This window comes from Pistacia vera, unplaced genomic scaffold (assembly GCF_008641045.1).
Source record: "Pistacia vera cultivar Batoury unplaced genomic scaffold, PisVer_v2 Contig93, whole genome shotgun sequence".
NCBI lineage: Eukaryota > Viridiplantae > Streptophyta > Magnoliopsida > Sapindales > Anacardiaceae > Pistacia > Pistacia vera.
Window position 1 is genome coordinate 1,964,508 of NW_022196812.1, and position 16,851 is coordinate 1,981,358.

A 16,851-nucleotide genomic window follows, 5' to 3' on the forward strand; every position below is an offset into this window, starting at 1 on the left:
GTCGGATTCAAAACTATAGATACGGATATGGTAACGTGAGAGCAGGACAATGCTTCTAGGGTAATGCCACCTCCTTCTAATTCTAGTATTCCTACAACTAGTTCTAGAAATAAACTTAAACATAAGAAGTTTGGAATTATTTTGAGATATATGTTGAGAATAACATTGAAAGGACTAGGTGTAAGGCATGCAGCAAACCTTATGCATATGGTAGTGCCACACATGGGACTAAAAATATGAAGTGTCATATACAGAATTGTCCAAAACGTGCCAACCATGATGAGGGCAATTATTGATTGATCATGACGATTGCAAAGTAGAAAGATAGTCAAGAGACTTATCATGAATATATGGCCTTATCAATTATTCAACATAACTATCCATATTCATATGTGGAGAATCAAGGAACTAGGAGAGTCTTTTCATATGTGTGTAAGAGCTTGTGCATTTATCTTGGAACACCGCTAAGGCGGATTGCTAAAATTTATGAAAGGATGAAGAAAAAAACTAAGCTTAAATTAGGGAGGCTTACAAGTAGAATATGCTTAACTTCTGATGTTTGGACTTTTGGTACAACTGAGGATATATTTCTTTGACAGCTCATTATATAGATGAGGATTGGGAGTTACAAAATAAAATACTGAACTTTTGTCATATTCCTCCTCCACACTCAGGGTTTGTTTTGGCAGAAAATATCATGAATTTCTTGCAAGAGTAGGGAATTGAAAAGAAAATTTTCTCAATTAGTTTGGATAATGCAAGTATTAATGATAGGATGGAGGATATCTTGAGGAACCAGCTTTGTGTGCAGAATGTTTTGTTATGTAGAGGTGAATTTTTCCATGTGTGATGTTCTGCACATAATTTGATCTTATTGTTCAAGAAGGTTTAAAAGCTATTAATGTTGCTTTGAATAAGTCAGATAGTGTGAAATATATTAAAGCAACTGAGGCTAGAGAATCAAGTTTGGAGAACTTGTTGTACAAATGGGAGTGAAAAGCTCAATGGTTTGAGATTGGATGTTCACTAGATGGAATTTGACATTTTTAATGCTTGAAACGGCGTTATATTTCGTCCCGTATTTGTGGCTTTATCACATAGATCCTAGTTATAAATTTTGTCATCAAATGAAGAATAGGATAGGCGAGGATATGCAAGTTCTTGGACCATTTTATGATATTACGACTTTATTCTCGGGTTCTAAATATCCTACGCAAACTTGTACCTGAAATGTGTGTGGCAAATTCAATTGCATTTAATTGAAGAGAAGAGGAGTGAGGATGAAGTTGTTAGGACATGGCGGAACAAATGATCCCATTTTTCAAAATATTGGGATTCTTATAGTTTTGTGTTGAGATTGCAACTATTCTTGACCCCACTCTCAAGTTTCAGTTTGTGGAGTATGCTTTCAACAAAGTTTTATTCAACTACTGCCATACGGAAGTTGAGACGTTAAGAATAACTTGCAAAAGCCTTTTCAAGCTTATGAGGCTAAATGTTGTAAAGAGTTCCTGCCTCACCTTTAGTTGTTTCTCATGCGATAGTTCTACTTCTAGTAGGCGTGTAGATCATTCTTCTGTAAATCACTATACTTTTTAGTTTTTATATTTTTATGATAAATAAAGTATGTTTATTGTTTAATTTTAACTTTTGACACTTAGCTATTTAAATGATGCAGGATTTTGACAACTATGAGAGTGTTTTCATTTCCACTAAGAAATCCGAGTTAGATCTTTATTTGGAAGAGATGAGTTTGATCGCGTCAATATCAGAATTTGGATATCCTCGATCATTGGAAGAATAATTGTGATCGTTATCCGATACTTACCAGGATGGCTCGTGATTCATGGCAATACCAATAACATCCGTTGCCTCAGAGTCCGCTTTTAGTATTGGTAGTAAAGTACTTAACAATATCGAAGCTCACTTTGACCAAAAAATGCAAATCTTTGATATGCACTCGAACTTGGCTATATGGATATGAGTTTGAGTAACATGTTAACATAATATTTCTTATATTTTTATTATTTACATTTATTAATATTTGTAGTTGATCATTGTTTTGTAGATGAGGTGAAAGATGATTCAGATGATGATCTTGATGTGCCATTGACTGATCTCGAGACTGTGGAATCAGAGCACTCATCATGCCCTGGTGGGATGAACATTTGCTGTCCTAAAATGTTTTTTATGAATATTGATTATGTATTTGTTTATTTTATGGTATTATAGTTTATTGACTTATTTGTTTGTTTATGTGTAATTGTGTATTAGTGATTTTGTATTTGTTTATTTTGGTTGGTATTTGTTTTTGTATATAGTTTATTGTTTTGTTTGGGTTATTTGTTTATTTTGGTTCATATTTGTTTATATTCTTAATTGAATTGAATTTAGAGTATTGATTTAGGGGGTGTAAATGTAAAAATTAACATGTAGGAATTTTGGGGGTGTAATTGTCATAATTGAAAACTATTAGGGGTGAAACTGTAAAAACTAAAATCTGGAGAGAAAAAAAAACGAGTCCACCCGCGGGTCCACCTGTACCCGTATAGGGTAATGCACAGGTCCAAAATATTGGTCCCGTATCTATCGACCCGTATAAGGGCCCGTACCCGTTTGACCCGGCCTGTACCCAGCCCACCCACCCGTTTTGCCAGGTCTAGTAAGGAATATGGTTTCATATATTTGTTCTTTAAGGAACATAACAACGCTTCACAACATAATGAGGTCAATTTGCTATATAGGTAAGAAACTTCCACGATGGGCAAGCAACCGCATTGCCACCAATAGACAACATGGAATGTTGACCAGCCAACTGTTTGACCGACACTTGGGGTATGCTTCTCACATGCGTCCATGTAATTTTTAAATCGAAAACTTTTTGATAGTGTTGATAATTTCGATTATGACAGGAAACTGTGAACAAGATCTACACATGTTGACATATCGGATTTCAAGTGTCTCGATTCCATGTGGTTTTTCTTGTATTCCGTACGAGCTAATAGGCAGAAGGTTCTGAAATGGATTAAAAAAGAGGACATATTCTCTACGAAATATGCGTTCATTCCCATTGTATTATGGTTAGTTAATGTTTGCTGATTTTTATAAATGCAAGGTAATTTTCAATTCCATTGATGGGGGTGCTAATATTCTACATTTCTGTATATGCAAGGGTCACTGGAGTTTGCTGATCTTATGCAACTTTGGGGAAGTAGCGCGATCAGAACCCAACATAAGCTGCATGTTATTGTTGGACTCACTTCGGTCGACTAACCCAAGGAGGTTTCAGCCTCTGATAAGAAAGTAAGGTCTTCAAACAATTTTCAAGATCCTGCTCCACATTTTTCACTTGTGTTGGAGTCTATGGCCAATAATGCGGCTAATTTTATTTCCACAACTTGTTCCAGGTTTGCCCTCGATATCACTACTGCTGAAACAACGACGGAAAAGACTAACCGAGTGGCTGATATACCTCTCATAGTGCCTAATGTGTGTAGGTTACACCCCACAGGGGTCACATTTTGGATTTTTGTTGTCATTTGTGCGTATGCTCACTGACTTACTGAATGTTATGTGTGTCCAGGTGCCCAACAAAGGAACCAAACTGATTGTGGCTATTTTGTGCTTTATTATATATATAAGTTCCTCGAACATGCACCAGTGAAATTTTCCCTAACCGAAGGGTACCCGTACTTTGTAAGTGTTGCATTGTTCCATTGCCAGTCATAATTTTTTACATCATTTTCCATCAAGATACAACTGGTTATTTATTATGTTGTTGTGTAACTTGTGCCTCACCATAGATGAAAGAGGATTGGTTTGGGGAGGATGATGTCAAATCTTTTCGTGACAAACTGTTGTTGGACGTCGCATAGAGTGAGGCAGTGGTAAACATTTGCTATTGTAATTGCCGATTTAATATAATATGGACTATGTCACCATTGATCATGACGTACCATATCATGGTCATGAATTATATTTCCATCACTAACAAGTATGATTTCTTGACTTGTACAAGACTGCGAAAACAACACAAAAGGTTAAAGCTACGAGTAATGTGCATTCGGTTGCATTGTTTTATTGTAAATTATGTGTTTCCATAACTGTTGTACAAAAAGTAGTTCATGTGTTACAAAATATAGTTTGAAAACAATCTAACATTGTGATAAAGGCACAATTGAAAAATCAATGTTACAACATTTCTATTGAAATATCTATCACATACAAATGTTTTTTTTCAAACTGCTAAATTACAATAGTTTCATCAGATGTTTGGATGGTGGGATGTGTTTCGGTATGGGCTGAAGGGGGTGTGGATTATGGATTTTGCTTCTGTGTTTGGAGATTTTTGGTGGGACTGAGTGCATTTCAATGTCTGGTATGTTGTTGTGAGAGGAATGAGTTTTCTGTTGTTTCTGGGTTGTTGTTTTGTGTTCTCTTTAGTTGTAGTTTTTAGTTGTGCAGCAGGTTTTTTACTGCAGGATATGGTTTGCATGTTTGATGCATATGATGACGGTGTTATGGAGGAATGGGACATGATCGTATGGCGACTGGGCAGGGGTCTTTAGAGCCTACACTACATGTTTGCGCTGTAAGTTGTGTATGTTGGTTTAGCAGTTGGTGGGTCTTGCTATTGGGCTTGAGGTGGATGTCTGTTTCAGTTTGTAATGGTGTGTTTAGGGTGATGAATGCCAGTATTGCAGTGTACATTGTTGTTGCAGTGTACATTGTTGTTGCTGTGTACATTGTTGTTGCTGTGTTTGTTATGTGTATGTTTCAAATTTCTTTGTGCAGCTTAGGAAAAAAGGCTCATTGGTCATTTCCCACAAGACGATATTACTTTGTAAAAGAACTAGTTAACCAGAATAAAAAATGAAAATTGTTNAAAAAAAAAAAAAAGAGTTCAAGGAATAACGGATAAATAAAGAGAAAATCTGATACCTTTCGCGAAGAAGAGGTGGAGAGTAAATAAAGTAGCAACGATTGAAATCAATCTGTCCCCGAAAGGTTTCTACGCTAACCCTAGCGCTTTTGTACCAAAAGATCAGCTGATCAGGTCAAGTTCAACTCTTATGGGCCGCCCACCGACGTAGCCCAGCCCAATTCACTTCCTTAACAGCCCCTCCCTCTCCTCTATTATCACAATTTTAGACTTCAAAGATGCCTGCTTCTTATACACGATAACTTTAAGAATTCAATTTGATTTTGTTTTCTTTTTTAATGGTAATCTATTTTGTTTAGGTTCTTGTCTGTCAAGTTTTATGTTAAAAATATCGTTTGATCATAGAAATGCAAGCTTCGTTTGATCCGTCCTTGAATAAAAATGATGTATCCTCATAATAATAATAATAATAATAATAAATGACGTTGATTGCTGGCGACTTCTCAATATTCACACACAAAATTATATAAATAAATGAAAATCCTTTACAAGTCAACCCATTACAAGTAAATGTACAGAAGATCAAATGGGTGTGACAATCAATTTTCACAATGCTTTCTGAACAACTTTACTAAACTACACACTTCATTGACAGAACTCAAGAATCTGAAATCATTGTGCTTTATTTCTTTCTTGCATGGTATTAGAACATTGTAGTTCCAACAAAATGCAAACGGTGTATATTTTTCTTGGACAGAAGAGGGATCACAGTGCACTGCAAATTTTGGTGGCCAAATCAACTTAATCAATTCCTCTCCCACCCAAGAACAAAAATAAATTGATTGTTCATGTGATGGTGAAAAAGTTGGCTTACTCGTGAGGAACCAAAAAATCACATGCCCGGCCTCATTAAGTCTGGAGCCAAAGAAAGTCCAACTTGATATGACCGGTGTATCTTTGTCTTAGTGACGGTGACTTTTTCGGTAAGGTTGGCTATATCACCTTTCTTTGTGTTTATAATTGATTTCTCTATCACCGCTGACTCATCCGTTTCAGCTAGGAATTGGAGACCCTGAAATATTTTTATTGGACTCTGTCAAAGGAGAAAGAAAACAGGATTACAGTATAGAAAATGAACTCACATACCTTCACTGGTTCCTCCTGAAATGTTGCTGACGAAGTATTTGCTAGCTTCACTTTGACCTCCTGTCTTAATAAAGAAAGTAATCAGTAACTCAACATAGAATTAGAGATGCTGAATCCAAAACAATCTAAAAGCCCATCCTTCAGCACTAGGAGAAAGAAGATGAAATCAGGTTTTTGCATTAGAAGTGAAGGGGGTATAGGTGTTTATGGGGTGTGTAACAGGATTTGTCAAAGCATGCTATTTTTTGCAATGGAGAAACCCCTTTTGGCTCACTCATTATCCCGTTTTAGATACAAGGCATAGATAGACTATCTAACCTGAAAGGGTTTTGTATTTAGTGCATCTTTCAAGCTTCCAGCATAATGGCACAGATACAAGAGACCTGAGTTAGACATATCCTGTATTATGATGTTCAACAAAAGGATGAAAATATCAAACACTTCAAAAACAAATAAGTAATAGATTAATAAAGAAGGTACTCATTTCAGTTGCAAAATTACAAATATAACCTGTTTGCTTTCAAGAAGCTGAAGTTTTCCTTCCTGTTGAAATAATTGACAGACATCAGCAAGGTAATCTTTAAGGCTTACCCAATATTTGCAGGCCTTAGAATTATAGATAAAGAAATGCAACTCACCATCTCAGATACCATTTGATGAATCTTTTCAATGTCAAACCCAATTTCAGAAAGGTTTGACTTCATTGTGTTTACCTGCATGCAAGTAACATTGTAATCAAATATAACCATGGTTGCATATGTAGCTTGATGCAAGACATGCCCTCTGTATTATCGCCTCTTTTAAATGATTGCAATTTATGGTAGAGATGGTATAAAGGATGCTAATCGATGAAACATGGTATATATTTCATCACACCATCAATAGTTAATATCATCTTATTCAGATTAAAATATTCATGAAGGAAAATCTATACTTGATTAGACAGAATCTCCTATGTTTTAGTTACGTTAATATATGTATAACAGTATAAAGCTCGAAAGGATAAAAATGTTATGTACATCATTCGTAATTAGCTTAGATGTTTCCATCTGCTCCTCCAACTTCCAATCCACACTTTCGAGCCTCTTCGAAAGATTTCTCTTTGTTGACTGCACAAATAGTCTGTGTAATTAAAAGTACTCTGTAGGAAAGAAGTAATGACAAAGGCAAACCATTCCTACTTACAGCCACTGCTTCAGATACATGCTCTAACTGCTTTGATACGGTTGCAACAGCATTTACCATGTTATGCTTTGTGACAAACAATAAATCTGAAAATGACAATCCCTGCAAAGGAAACAGTTATTCAAAATTCACCAAAAAATCAGCAAAAACAACATGCTTACTAGTGCAACACCAAAAGCCATATGCTGGTAAATGCTTGGGCTTAGAGCCACGAGTGAAAATTTACCTTCCACCACATGTAACAGTATCCCATTGCTCCAAGGGCAGCAGCTGGCATTAGATAAGATGCATAACTCCCTGTGCGCAAAGGAAATATGTGAGATCTGTACAAATGTCATAATGTTCAGTGAAAACACCACAAATATAAATATTTCATACAAAAATTTAAACACAAGAAGATACAAAGATGACATTTCTATACTGGAGTGTGATGCAATTAAATCACTAAAGATTTTCTGGAGATTTATTTTATTTTTGTGTGTGTTTGAAGAGGAAGGAGAAGAGTGGGGGTGGGGGTGTTTGTGAAGCCCACTGAATTGAAAATACAATGAATAAATAAAACCTTATATTTGGTGAGTTGATATCTATACTAACAGCTCAAGGAGAAATGGTAGTTTATAATCTAAAAGGTGAATCTGTAGACCTGTTTCAGTAATACTACACAATCATGATAAAGCAAACATTTCTATTTTGGTCTTTGCTTAAATTTTATGCATACGAGTTCTTCAAATTTCTTTTCTTGTTTGCTCAAACAGTACATATTAACAGCTTATCAGTAATTGTTCACTTAATCAATTGTTTGACCATTCTCTTCAAATAAAGTCAACAATTCCAACTTCAGAATTTAATCTGTCCAATAACTTATGAACAAACTTGATGTACATACCACTAGACGAAGAATTCCCATTGAAGATGGTCACAGGACTGGATAAGGTTAACTCTTTGATCTCTTGTGACAACTGTTGAATCTGGGGTAAAGGCAGAAGAAAGCACATATATAGATAATACATTCATCGTTAGAGCCGTTTACTCAATAGAAATTAAGTTAAGAAAGGAAAGAATCCCAGCTAATGCAAAAGTTTTTTCATTGTTATGAATTTAGCTATTCAACATACAATTTTTTTTCCTTTCTAAATAAGATAATTTCTACAAAAGACAATGCTGCTAAGTAGTCTAAAGTAACTCCAGGTAAAGAACCTAGCTTGCAGCATCAATGGTCAGAAATCAACTAACAAACGATGGGATTTACATTTCCAATTCTTTTAGACTTAAGCACAAAAACCAACTATAACTAAGTTTTAGCTTCAAGTAAAGCTACCAATCTAACTGTAATAGTAAATCAGCCAGGTAGCTCACATACTTCAAAATTTTGATGAAATATCAATGTAAAAAGTTATATTTTATTTCTAAACCTGTTCTGATTTCTAGTCAGAGTATAAAGGATTCACAATACCTGAGCCAAAAGAAGTGCACTATCATATTTAAATGGTGAAATCTCAACTTCATTGACTCCCTTAAGCAATTCTTGAAGCTGGGCTATAAGCTCAGACAATCTTCCACTCCTCAAAACAATCGAACCAGTCAGACCTAAATCATTGCCCAACACTAAGCTCAACAAATAGCAAAATAACAAACAAACAACTATACATATAACAGGAAAAACTAGATACAACAAACTGATAGAGAGTTCAGCTTAAATGAACAGAAGTGTTTCTGTGATAACATCCTAAATTCAACATCAATTTCAACCGGTTTTTGCAAAAGCAAAACTATTTTAACCAAGACGGTAATAGTAATCGAAAAACTAATGAAGTTTTGTACAGAGAGGACCAGATGATGAGGAATCAAGAAGCAGACTGAAGAGATAAATTAAGCACTTAAAAAGATCGAATTTGAAGTATTCAATCTGATGGTGAATATAGAGAGACCTGCGCCAAGGAGGACGAGAACTTTGGAGGTTTGAACTCCAGCCTGCAACGCCATCTTTCTGCGTTGGAGGTTGAGCCGCCGTCGGTCGTCTTCTTCTAGGTTCTGCCGCAGAATAAAAGCTACCACTTGTATAAAATCTGTTTTTATTTGCTTGACCAAATTAATGTGAAAAGCATACTAGAAATTTCTAAAATACCCCTCCAGACAGTAAAAGGCTAAAAGCAAATGTAAATTTTGTATTGAGATGTCGATAATGTTGTACATGAATGTATATTTTGTGTTTGATAAATTATTATCATTGACTCCGAAAGAGAAATGTGTTTTATAATCAATTCTCTTACACAATGAATATTTTTTATATTTTCTTTTAATTCCTAAAACTAAAAAAGACCTGTAAATTAATAAATACATAAGATAATAATTTAACATAAAGTAAATATTATTTAAAACCACCCTTAGATGGTGGGATATTGTAATAGATCCTAAGTTCGATTTACTTCAGTTGTTAATAAGGATGTCCACTAGATGTTTACTCAGCTGTTAATTTCAAGATTCTAGAGATTAGTTGAAATATACACAAACTGGTCTGAATATCCCGATTACAAAAAAATATATATGTTTAATATATTAATTGATCACTAACATAAAGAATATACGTTCCATAAAATTTGATGAACTCAACTATTATTAGATTAATTTAAAAAACTTATTACAAGAAAATAGAATTTAACATCTCATACAATGTGAGAGATAGATATTAAAATTTGTATTTAATTAAAGAAATAATTGATGAAATCTCGTGCATTCTGATTATATCTCATTTGTTTTCTTCATGATCAAACTATTAGTCATCATGACAAACAATGAACAATCGGCCGCATGTGTAGGTTTAATTATCCATGATTATTAATTACAAAGCACTAATTAGTACAACAAAACAAAGCACTGATTAGTACAACGAAACAAATTATCAAAAAGTAACACCAAATTAACAAAACAAAATGATTAAGGACACTATTGTCTTTTCGAAAGGAAATGAAAAACAAACAGACAAATTGAGTTAACGTTACTCATTGACACCTAACACCCTCCATCTTCAAGACATTAAAAACTCAACCTCCATGCTCTGCAAAACAAAGAATTAAAAAAAAAAATGAGAACGCTCAAAACATCGGCAACGCTTTTTTTATTCTTCGTCGTCGCCTTACAAATCGAATCTCATGTCCACGCGACTGAAGAATCTTTCACATCGATAGTTATATCTCAAAACGGCGTCGATTTCGTTAAGGACTTACTAATAACAAAAGAAATTGCTTCAATAGTCCCGCTGAAGTTGCCCAAGATTGAGAAAACGGTTAAAATTCCGTTTGTGGGAAACGTTCGGATGGTTTTATCTAATATCACGATTTACCGGATAGATGTTTCGTCGTCTTATGTTAAGCCGGGAGAGTCGGGTGTTGTGATTGTTGCTTCTGGAACCACGTGTAATTTGAGCATGAATTGGTATTATGAGTACAGTACTTGGTTAGTTCCAGTTGAAATTTCTGATAAAGGGAGAGCTTCTGTTCAGGTATTCTGAAGAATTTAATTGGGTAGTTCATTTTATGTATTTAGGTGAAAATTAAGTTGCTGTTTATGTGTAACCTAGAATTATATCTAGTGGTCACCGAGGATTTTGATTGTTATAAATATTCCTTGGTTTGTATATTGTTAGAGTTTAAATAGTATTTTGGACCATAACTATCAATTTAAGCAATTATATCAAACCGTAATTTAACATGGTATCTAAACCATGCCAACTCTCACATACAATGGATGTGGTCTTAGGCACTAGATGGAATTTTTGTGATGAATTGTTATAATCATTATAGCACTTGTCTTGTGCGTGTTGAGATTTTTGTTGGACATGCTTTTGTAGTGGTGTAATTTAGAGAGTTAAAGTTGCCACACAGATATTAGAATGATTTGTCCTTGTATCTTATTTTCCCTTCAAAATGTGGAATTTGATGAATGCCGCTTGTGGTTAAGGTTGAAGGCATGGAAGTGGGACTTACCTTAGGCTTGGAGAACCAGTAAGGAACTTTGAAGCTTTCCCTGATGGACTGTGGCTGTCATGTCAAAGATATCTCCATAAAAGTGGATGGAGGAGCTTCTTGGCTCTATCAAGGGTAAGCAAAATTTATACTGGTTCATCTCATTTGTTTTAATTTTGGTATTCATTTTGTCTATCTTCTGCATGTTACACAGTGGAGGCAGGCAGTTTTCTCCCTCTGCATTATATGGCTAGATTGTTGTTTATGCAGCCTCTTTTCATGATAACTTATATTTTTGGGCTTTTTGAACATTAATCTCTGAAACTTCTACCTAGTCATTTTCTTTCATTTTTTTAACCCCACACCCATCCGCTTCTCTCCAAGCACAAACATCTTCTTTTAAAAGATAGGATTACTGTTTGATATGCTGCAATAAAATTCCTTTTTTTTTTTTTTTTTCCATTTTTCAGGATGATTGATGCATTTGAAGAACAGATAGGTTCTGCAGTGGAAAATGCTATCACCAAAAAACTTGAAGAAGGGATTTTAAAACTTGATTCATTTCTGCAATCTCTTCCAAAAGAAATTCCAGTAGATGATCATGCTTCCTTGAATGTAACCTTTGTGGACAGCCCTTTTGTGAGTAGTTCTTCTATTGGGTTTGACATCAATGGATTATTTACAGCAAGGGAGAAGGTTCCATCCCCCAAGTACTTCCACCAGAATTTGCAACCTTCAGTGTCATGTACAGATCAATCTAAAATGCTTGGAATTTCACTGGACGAGGCCGTATTTAACTCTGCATCAGCCTTATACTATGATGTATGTTTGAAAAGTGCTTTTTACTATAGCTGCTGAACTATGGTGTTTAATTTTCTCAAGTGATGAAATTATTGACAGTAATTACTTGAATTTAACAGGATATATGCTTTATATTCATGATAGTTACTGCAAAAGCGGGTTCATTCCTGAGTGTCTTAGGATGAAATCATTGAATCTGATGTGGGTATTAGATATGGTTTCAACTTATCAATAGATTGAATTAGGATATACTCCTGTAATGAATTTAATTGACTGACATTATGTGGTTCTAAGGGCCCTAACTCATGATTGTACCCATGAGTGAACTGGGTTGGATTTTTGGATGGTTAGAATCATGGCTACTTGATGTTGAAACATGTTCTGCATGTCCTTATTTTCTTATTTATGGTTTATATTTTTAATATGGAAGTTGTTTTTCCTTGTTAGGCAGAATTTATGCAGTGGACTGTGGATAAAGTGCCAGATCAATCTCTTTTAAACACTGCTGGATGGAAATACATTATTCCCCAGCTGTACAGGAAATACCCAAATGATGATATGATGTTGAATATCACTTTTTCTTCTCCTCCAGTCATAAGGGTTTCGGAGCATAATATTGATGCTTCAGTCAATGTAGACTTGATCATCGATGTGTTGGAAGAAGATGAAGCGATACCTGTTGCTTGCATTGCACTGGTAAGATTATTATTGATGGAAATGTGGCAAATTTGATTTTCTTGACACTTTGCTCCGGAATTTTCACATTTTTTTTACTTTTGTTTTCCTTTCCATTAGATTCTCTCTCTCTCTCTCTCTCTCTCTCTCTCTCTCTCTCTCTCTCTCTCTCGTTTGATGAATGATAACGCTCTATCTGGTTATGTTGGCTCAGGTTGTTCGTGGCTCAGGTTCTGTTAAAATCTCAGGTAATAACCTTGCTGGTAGTGTGAAATTGAATGACTTTACAATGTCACTGAAGTGGAGCAAAATTGGTAATCTGCGATTGTATCTCATTCAGGTAATCTTGTTTCACAATGTGTAACGAAGTTCATTGCTGAAAATCATTTAGTGCATGGTTACTAATTAGAAATCTTTTTTTTCTTCTTTTTTCTGGATTTAATGTAGCCGGTGATCTGGACTGTCATCCAAACTGTTTTCTTGCCTTATGTTAATTCACATCTTGGACAAGGCTTCCCCTTGCCCATCATTCATGGTTTCACCCTTAAGAATGCTGAAATTATATGCTCAAGTTCAAAGATTACCGTTTGCAGCGACGTGGCATATACGGAGTCTCTCAATCTCAATCAGCTTCTTGTTGGATTTTCATAGATCCACATACATGTCATATCCAAGACATCTGGAAATGCATACGGGAAAGGAAACAAAGTTTCAGTTTCCACCACCCTTTGTATAGTGTTGTTACACATTTAGGGTTTAGCTTTGACCGTTTCAGCTTTTGGATGTGTAAATTGTGATATAACTCTTTGTATGTTGAAGGTTTTACCATTTGCAAGGTAAGCATGGTTCAATCACATCTTCTTCAACAATATGAAAGTAGCCTGCCTTCAAATGTTTGCTATTTATTATTTATTTTTTTATAAATAAAAAAAAAAATTATTGGATGAGTAGGATTTGATTACGATCTGTTTATGCTTACATGAGACTTTATTGGTTTGGTTACTGCACATTTTTACAGTGGTTAGTGATGCATGCTTGTCAGTTAATACCATTTTCCCAATCTTTGTTGTTCATTTTAAATAAAAATTGAAATAATTTTTTTCATTATAGACTGATTTCTTGAATATGAATTTTCAAAATTGGTCATCTGTGCTAAAAGATATATCAAATATCTAACTCATCATTTTAAACACAGTAATATTACACATCCAACAAGATATCCCAAAATGATTTTTCATCTTATATAACATTGCTATAATTATATAAAATTGTTTAATATTCATCAAATCACTATCATACACTACCATCAACCAAAAATACTGAACCAAGAAGGTAAAACGCACCGTTTTGAGCCATGTTTCTCCCCTTTAAAACGCTCAGTTCCAGTTTTCTTCCCACTCACCCACTGTCCCGTTTTCCTAAATATCTGCTATAGATTAGACTTTAGCGGAAAACCTCTGTAAAACCCTTTAAGAATGCAACTTTCGCTTCCCATTTCACCCACGAAACTCCCCACAATTTTCCCATTTCACCACCCCAACATTTCAAAACCACCAACAACTTGTCTCCAATCCCATGTCAGTCCCGTAAATTCACTGAAAACGTCGGGGTATTTGTCGTCCATCAGCCGAGCCATCGATGAAGAAGAAGAGTATCGGAAAGCTCGGGCGGCTGTGACCCGGAAAGGCGTCGACTTGGAAGGCTATACCATTGAAGGACTTTCGATAGGTGGGCACGAAACGTGCGTGATAATACCGGAATTGAAGTGCGCTTTTGATATTGGGAGGTGCCCCAGTAGAGCTATTCAACAGAACTTTGTGTTTATCACTCATGCTCATCTTGACCATATTGTAAGCTCTTCAACTTAATTCTATACTTGTCTTTGAGAATTGGTAGCATAGAACAACCCCGGTAAGTGATAATGTAAAGTGTGATTTGTGGAATATGACCGTTTTAGCAGTGTAATGAACCTGCCATGATGTAACTTTGTATAGAATATTGTTGACTTGAAGTGTTTTAATGAATTTATGTTGTATCTATTGGCTCAGGGTGGGTTACCGATGTATGTAGCGAGTCGTGGTTTGTACAGCTTAAAGCCACCGACAATATTTGTGCCTCCTTGCATTAAAGATGATGTCGAAAAACTGTTTGACATTCACCGGTCCTTGGGGAATGTGGAACTAGACCTTGATCTGGTTGCGTTAGATGTGGGTATGTTGCCTTGGTTTATTAAGTTTGTGTTTGGCTGATTAGTTTTTATTGCTTTTTGATTGTTGAATATCCTTTACAATATTGACTTCAGGTGAAACTTATGAAATGCGGAATGATATTGTTGTCCGACCGTTTAAAACTCACCATGTCATACCAAGCCAGGTGGGTTGAGAATTGGACATAGATGTTTATCAGTATGAAATTTTTTGTAATATCGAGTGATTTGAAGCTTGGAAATGCCTACAGTCTAAAACATGAAGCTACATGCATTTGTTCAGGGTTATGTCATCTACTCTGTGAGAAAAAAACTTAAGAAGCAGTACATTCATCTGAAAGGGAAGCAAATTGAGAAGTTGAAGAAGTCTGGTGTTGCGGTTTGTCTCTTACAGCATAGTTGTTTTCTTAAATCTCTGTTACTAAGTATTCATTTATCTTTCAACTTTCCATAATAGATTACAGATATCATACTGTCTCCTGAGGTGGCCTTTACAGGAGATACCACGGCAGAGTATATGCTTAATCCACGCAATGCAGATGCATTGAGAGCAAAAGTTCTTATAACTGAGGTATAGACTAGGAATTCTTGTTTCTGTATTGCTTGTTAAAATTCTATATTTGAAATTTAGGTGAGCTTTTTTTATGGTATTTAGAGGTTACTTGCAAATTTTACTTGTCCAATGGTACCAAAATTCTTACTCCTAGTTCTGAGTTCTGAGTTGTTGGTCCCTGAATCATAGATGCATGGGACGTTCAGCAATATCAAGTCATGGTTCTTGCAATCAAGATTCACATATATTTCTCTAGTTTCTTTCTTCTTCTTTTTAATTTTTGTCATTATCTGGTAAATCGTCATGTCTGATGGTGAAGCTCTTCTAATAGGCAACTTTCTTGGACGAAGGCTGTAGCATCGAGCATGCACGACAACATGGTCATACTCATTTGTCAGAGGTACAAGAATTTTTTATTTTCTTTATTATATGGTATACCTTAAATAAGGATAATGGCCTTTGGAATTCTGTTGACTGGTGGAATTCTGAATTTGTTAAACTGCAGATTATTCAACATGCTGAGTGGATTCGGAATAAAGCAGTATTGTTAACTCATTTCTCCTCACGCTACCATGTAGAGGTGATTATTAGGTTTAATTGTTTTATGATGTTATATGAAAAGGTTGATATCAAATCCATCTATGTTGATAATGACAGGGATATCCCCATATGATACCCAATTATCTATATATATCGTGCGCCAACCCCTGAAATTGGTGTATCACATAATATTGAAACTTGTCTCAGCCATATAAACTTTTGAAAATAAAACATCTTTGGCAAAGGATGAACTTTAGTTCTTTCTTTTGTGGATGATTTTGAGTGGTTCTCTCTTAACTACTGCAGGACATCCGACAAGCTGTTCTGAAGTTGCAATCCAAGGTGTCAGCAAAAGTGGTCCCTCTAACTGAAGGTTTTAAGTCAATGTATGCTTAGCCATCCTGGAATCTTTTTATTCTCTTTCAGAATTGTAATCAGTTAGAATCTGAGAGGGGGAAGATGTGATCAATTTCTGTACAAATCTTTTTATTATTTTTTGTAATCACCCTCCTCCAGTCATAAGGGTTTCGGAGCATCATATTGATGCTTCAGTCAATGTAGACTTGATCATCGATGTGTTGGAAGAAGATGAAGCGATACCTGTTGCTTGCATTGCACTGGTAAGATTATTATTGATGGAAATGTGGCAAATTTGATTTTCTTGACACTTTGCTCCGGAATTTTCACATTTTTTTTACTTTTGTTTTCCTTTCCATTAGATTCTCTCTCTCTCTCTCTCTCTCTCTCTCTCTCTCTCTCTCTCTCTCTCTCGTTTGATGAATGATAACGCTCTATCTGGTTATGTTGGCTCAGGTTGTTCGTGGCTCAGGTTCTGTTAAAATCTCAGGTAATAACCTTGCTGGTAGTGTGAAATTGAATGACTTTACAATGTCACTGAAGT

The 16,851-nt window shown here is 35.3% G+C and overlaps 3 protein-coding genes across 5 annotated transcripts; 2 read left to right on the forward strand and 1 right to left on the reverse strand.

Annotated features, from left to right (window-relative positions):
* Positions 1-5,389: 5,389 nt before the first annotated feature.
* On the reverse strand, positions 5,390-9,288 carry LOC116120269. Of its 3 annotated transcripts, XM_031406221.1 has the most exons (12): positions 9,142-9,288; positions 8,667-8,800; positions 8,100-8,181; positions 7,440-7,510; positions 7,214-7,315; positions 7,048-7,137; positions 6,667-6,741; positions 6,539-6,571; positions 6,347-6,427; positions 6,029-6,088; positions 5,757-5,954; positions 5,390-5,657 (listed from the first exon to the last, which is right to left on the reverse strand). In XM_031406221.1, the coding sequence occupies exons 1-11, from the start codon at positions 9,194-9,196 to the stop codon at positions 5,775-5,777; spliced, it is 963 nt and encodes a 320-aa protein (XP_031262081.1). In that variant the 5' UTR covers positions 9,197-9,288; the 3' UTR covers positions 5,390-5,657; positions 5,757-5,774. The 3 variants fall into 3 exon arrangements, with proteins under 3 accessions (XP_031262081.1, XP_031262080.1, XP_031262082.1); XM_031406220.1 differs by having other exon boundaries at positions 5,390-5,954; XM_031406222.1 differs by lacking the exon at positions 5,390-5,657 and having other exon boundaries at positions 5,794-5,954; positions 6,029-6,092.
* Positions 9,289-10,279: 991 nt separating this feature from the next.
* LOC116120284 (putative BPI/LBP family protein At1g04970) lies at positions 10,280-13,589 on the forward strand. The gene is given in 6 exon segments (XM_031406238.1): positions 10,280-10,712; positions 11,171-11,310; positions 11,646-11,997; positions 12,424-12,672; positions 12,866-12,991; positions 13,099-13,589. Coding segments are annotated over 6 exon segments (1,488 nt in total). The 5' UTR covers positions 10,280-10,295; the 3' UTR covers positions 13,303-13,589.
* Positions 13,590-14,032: 443 nt separating this feature from the next.
* Positions 14,033-16,361, forward strand: LOC116120285 (tRNase Z TRZ2, chloroplastic-like). Its single transcript, XM_031406239.1, has 8 exons — positions 14,033-14,501; positions 14,700-14,862; positions 14,954-15,024; positions 15,141-15,236; positions 15,315-15,428; positions 15,742-15,810; positions 15,916-15,990; positions 16,257-16,361. Exons 1-8 carry the CDS (start codon positions 14,127-14,129, stop codon positions 16,344-16,346), a joined length of 1,053 nt encoding a protein of 350 aa, XP_031262099.1. The 5' UTR covers positions 14,033-14,126; the 3' UTR covers positions 16,347-16,361.
* Positions 16,362-16,851: the final 490 nt, after the last annotated feature.

Bases quoted from the DNA above. Each gene is read 5' to 3' on its own strand.
- LOC116120269 (XM_031406221.1), bottom strand. From the start codon at position 9,196: ATGGCGTTGCAGGCTGGAGTTCAAACCTCCAAAGTTCTCGTCCTCCTT. The intron at 8,801-9,141 runs GTCTCTCTATAT...GCAATGATTTAG, and splicing joins TCTCGTCCTCCTTGGCGCAG to GTCTGACTGGTTCGATTGTT. The intron at 6,428-6,538 runs GTTATATTTGTA...ATCATAATACAG, and splicing joins AGCTTCTTGAAAGCAAACAG to GATATGTCTAACTCAGGTCT.
- LOC116120285 (XM_031406239.1), top strand. From the start codon at position 14,127: ATGCAACTTTCGCTTCCCATTTCACCCACGAAACTCCCCACAATTTTC. The intron at 15,429-15,741 runs GTATAGACTAGG...CTCTTCTAATAG, and splicing joins CAAAAGTTCTTATAACTGAG to GCAACTTTCTTGGACGAAGG. The intron at 15,991-16,256 runs GTGATTATTAGG...TAACTACTGCAG, and splicing joins CCTCACGCTACCATGTAGAG to GACATCCGACAAGCTGTTCT.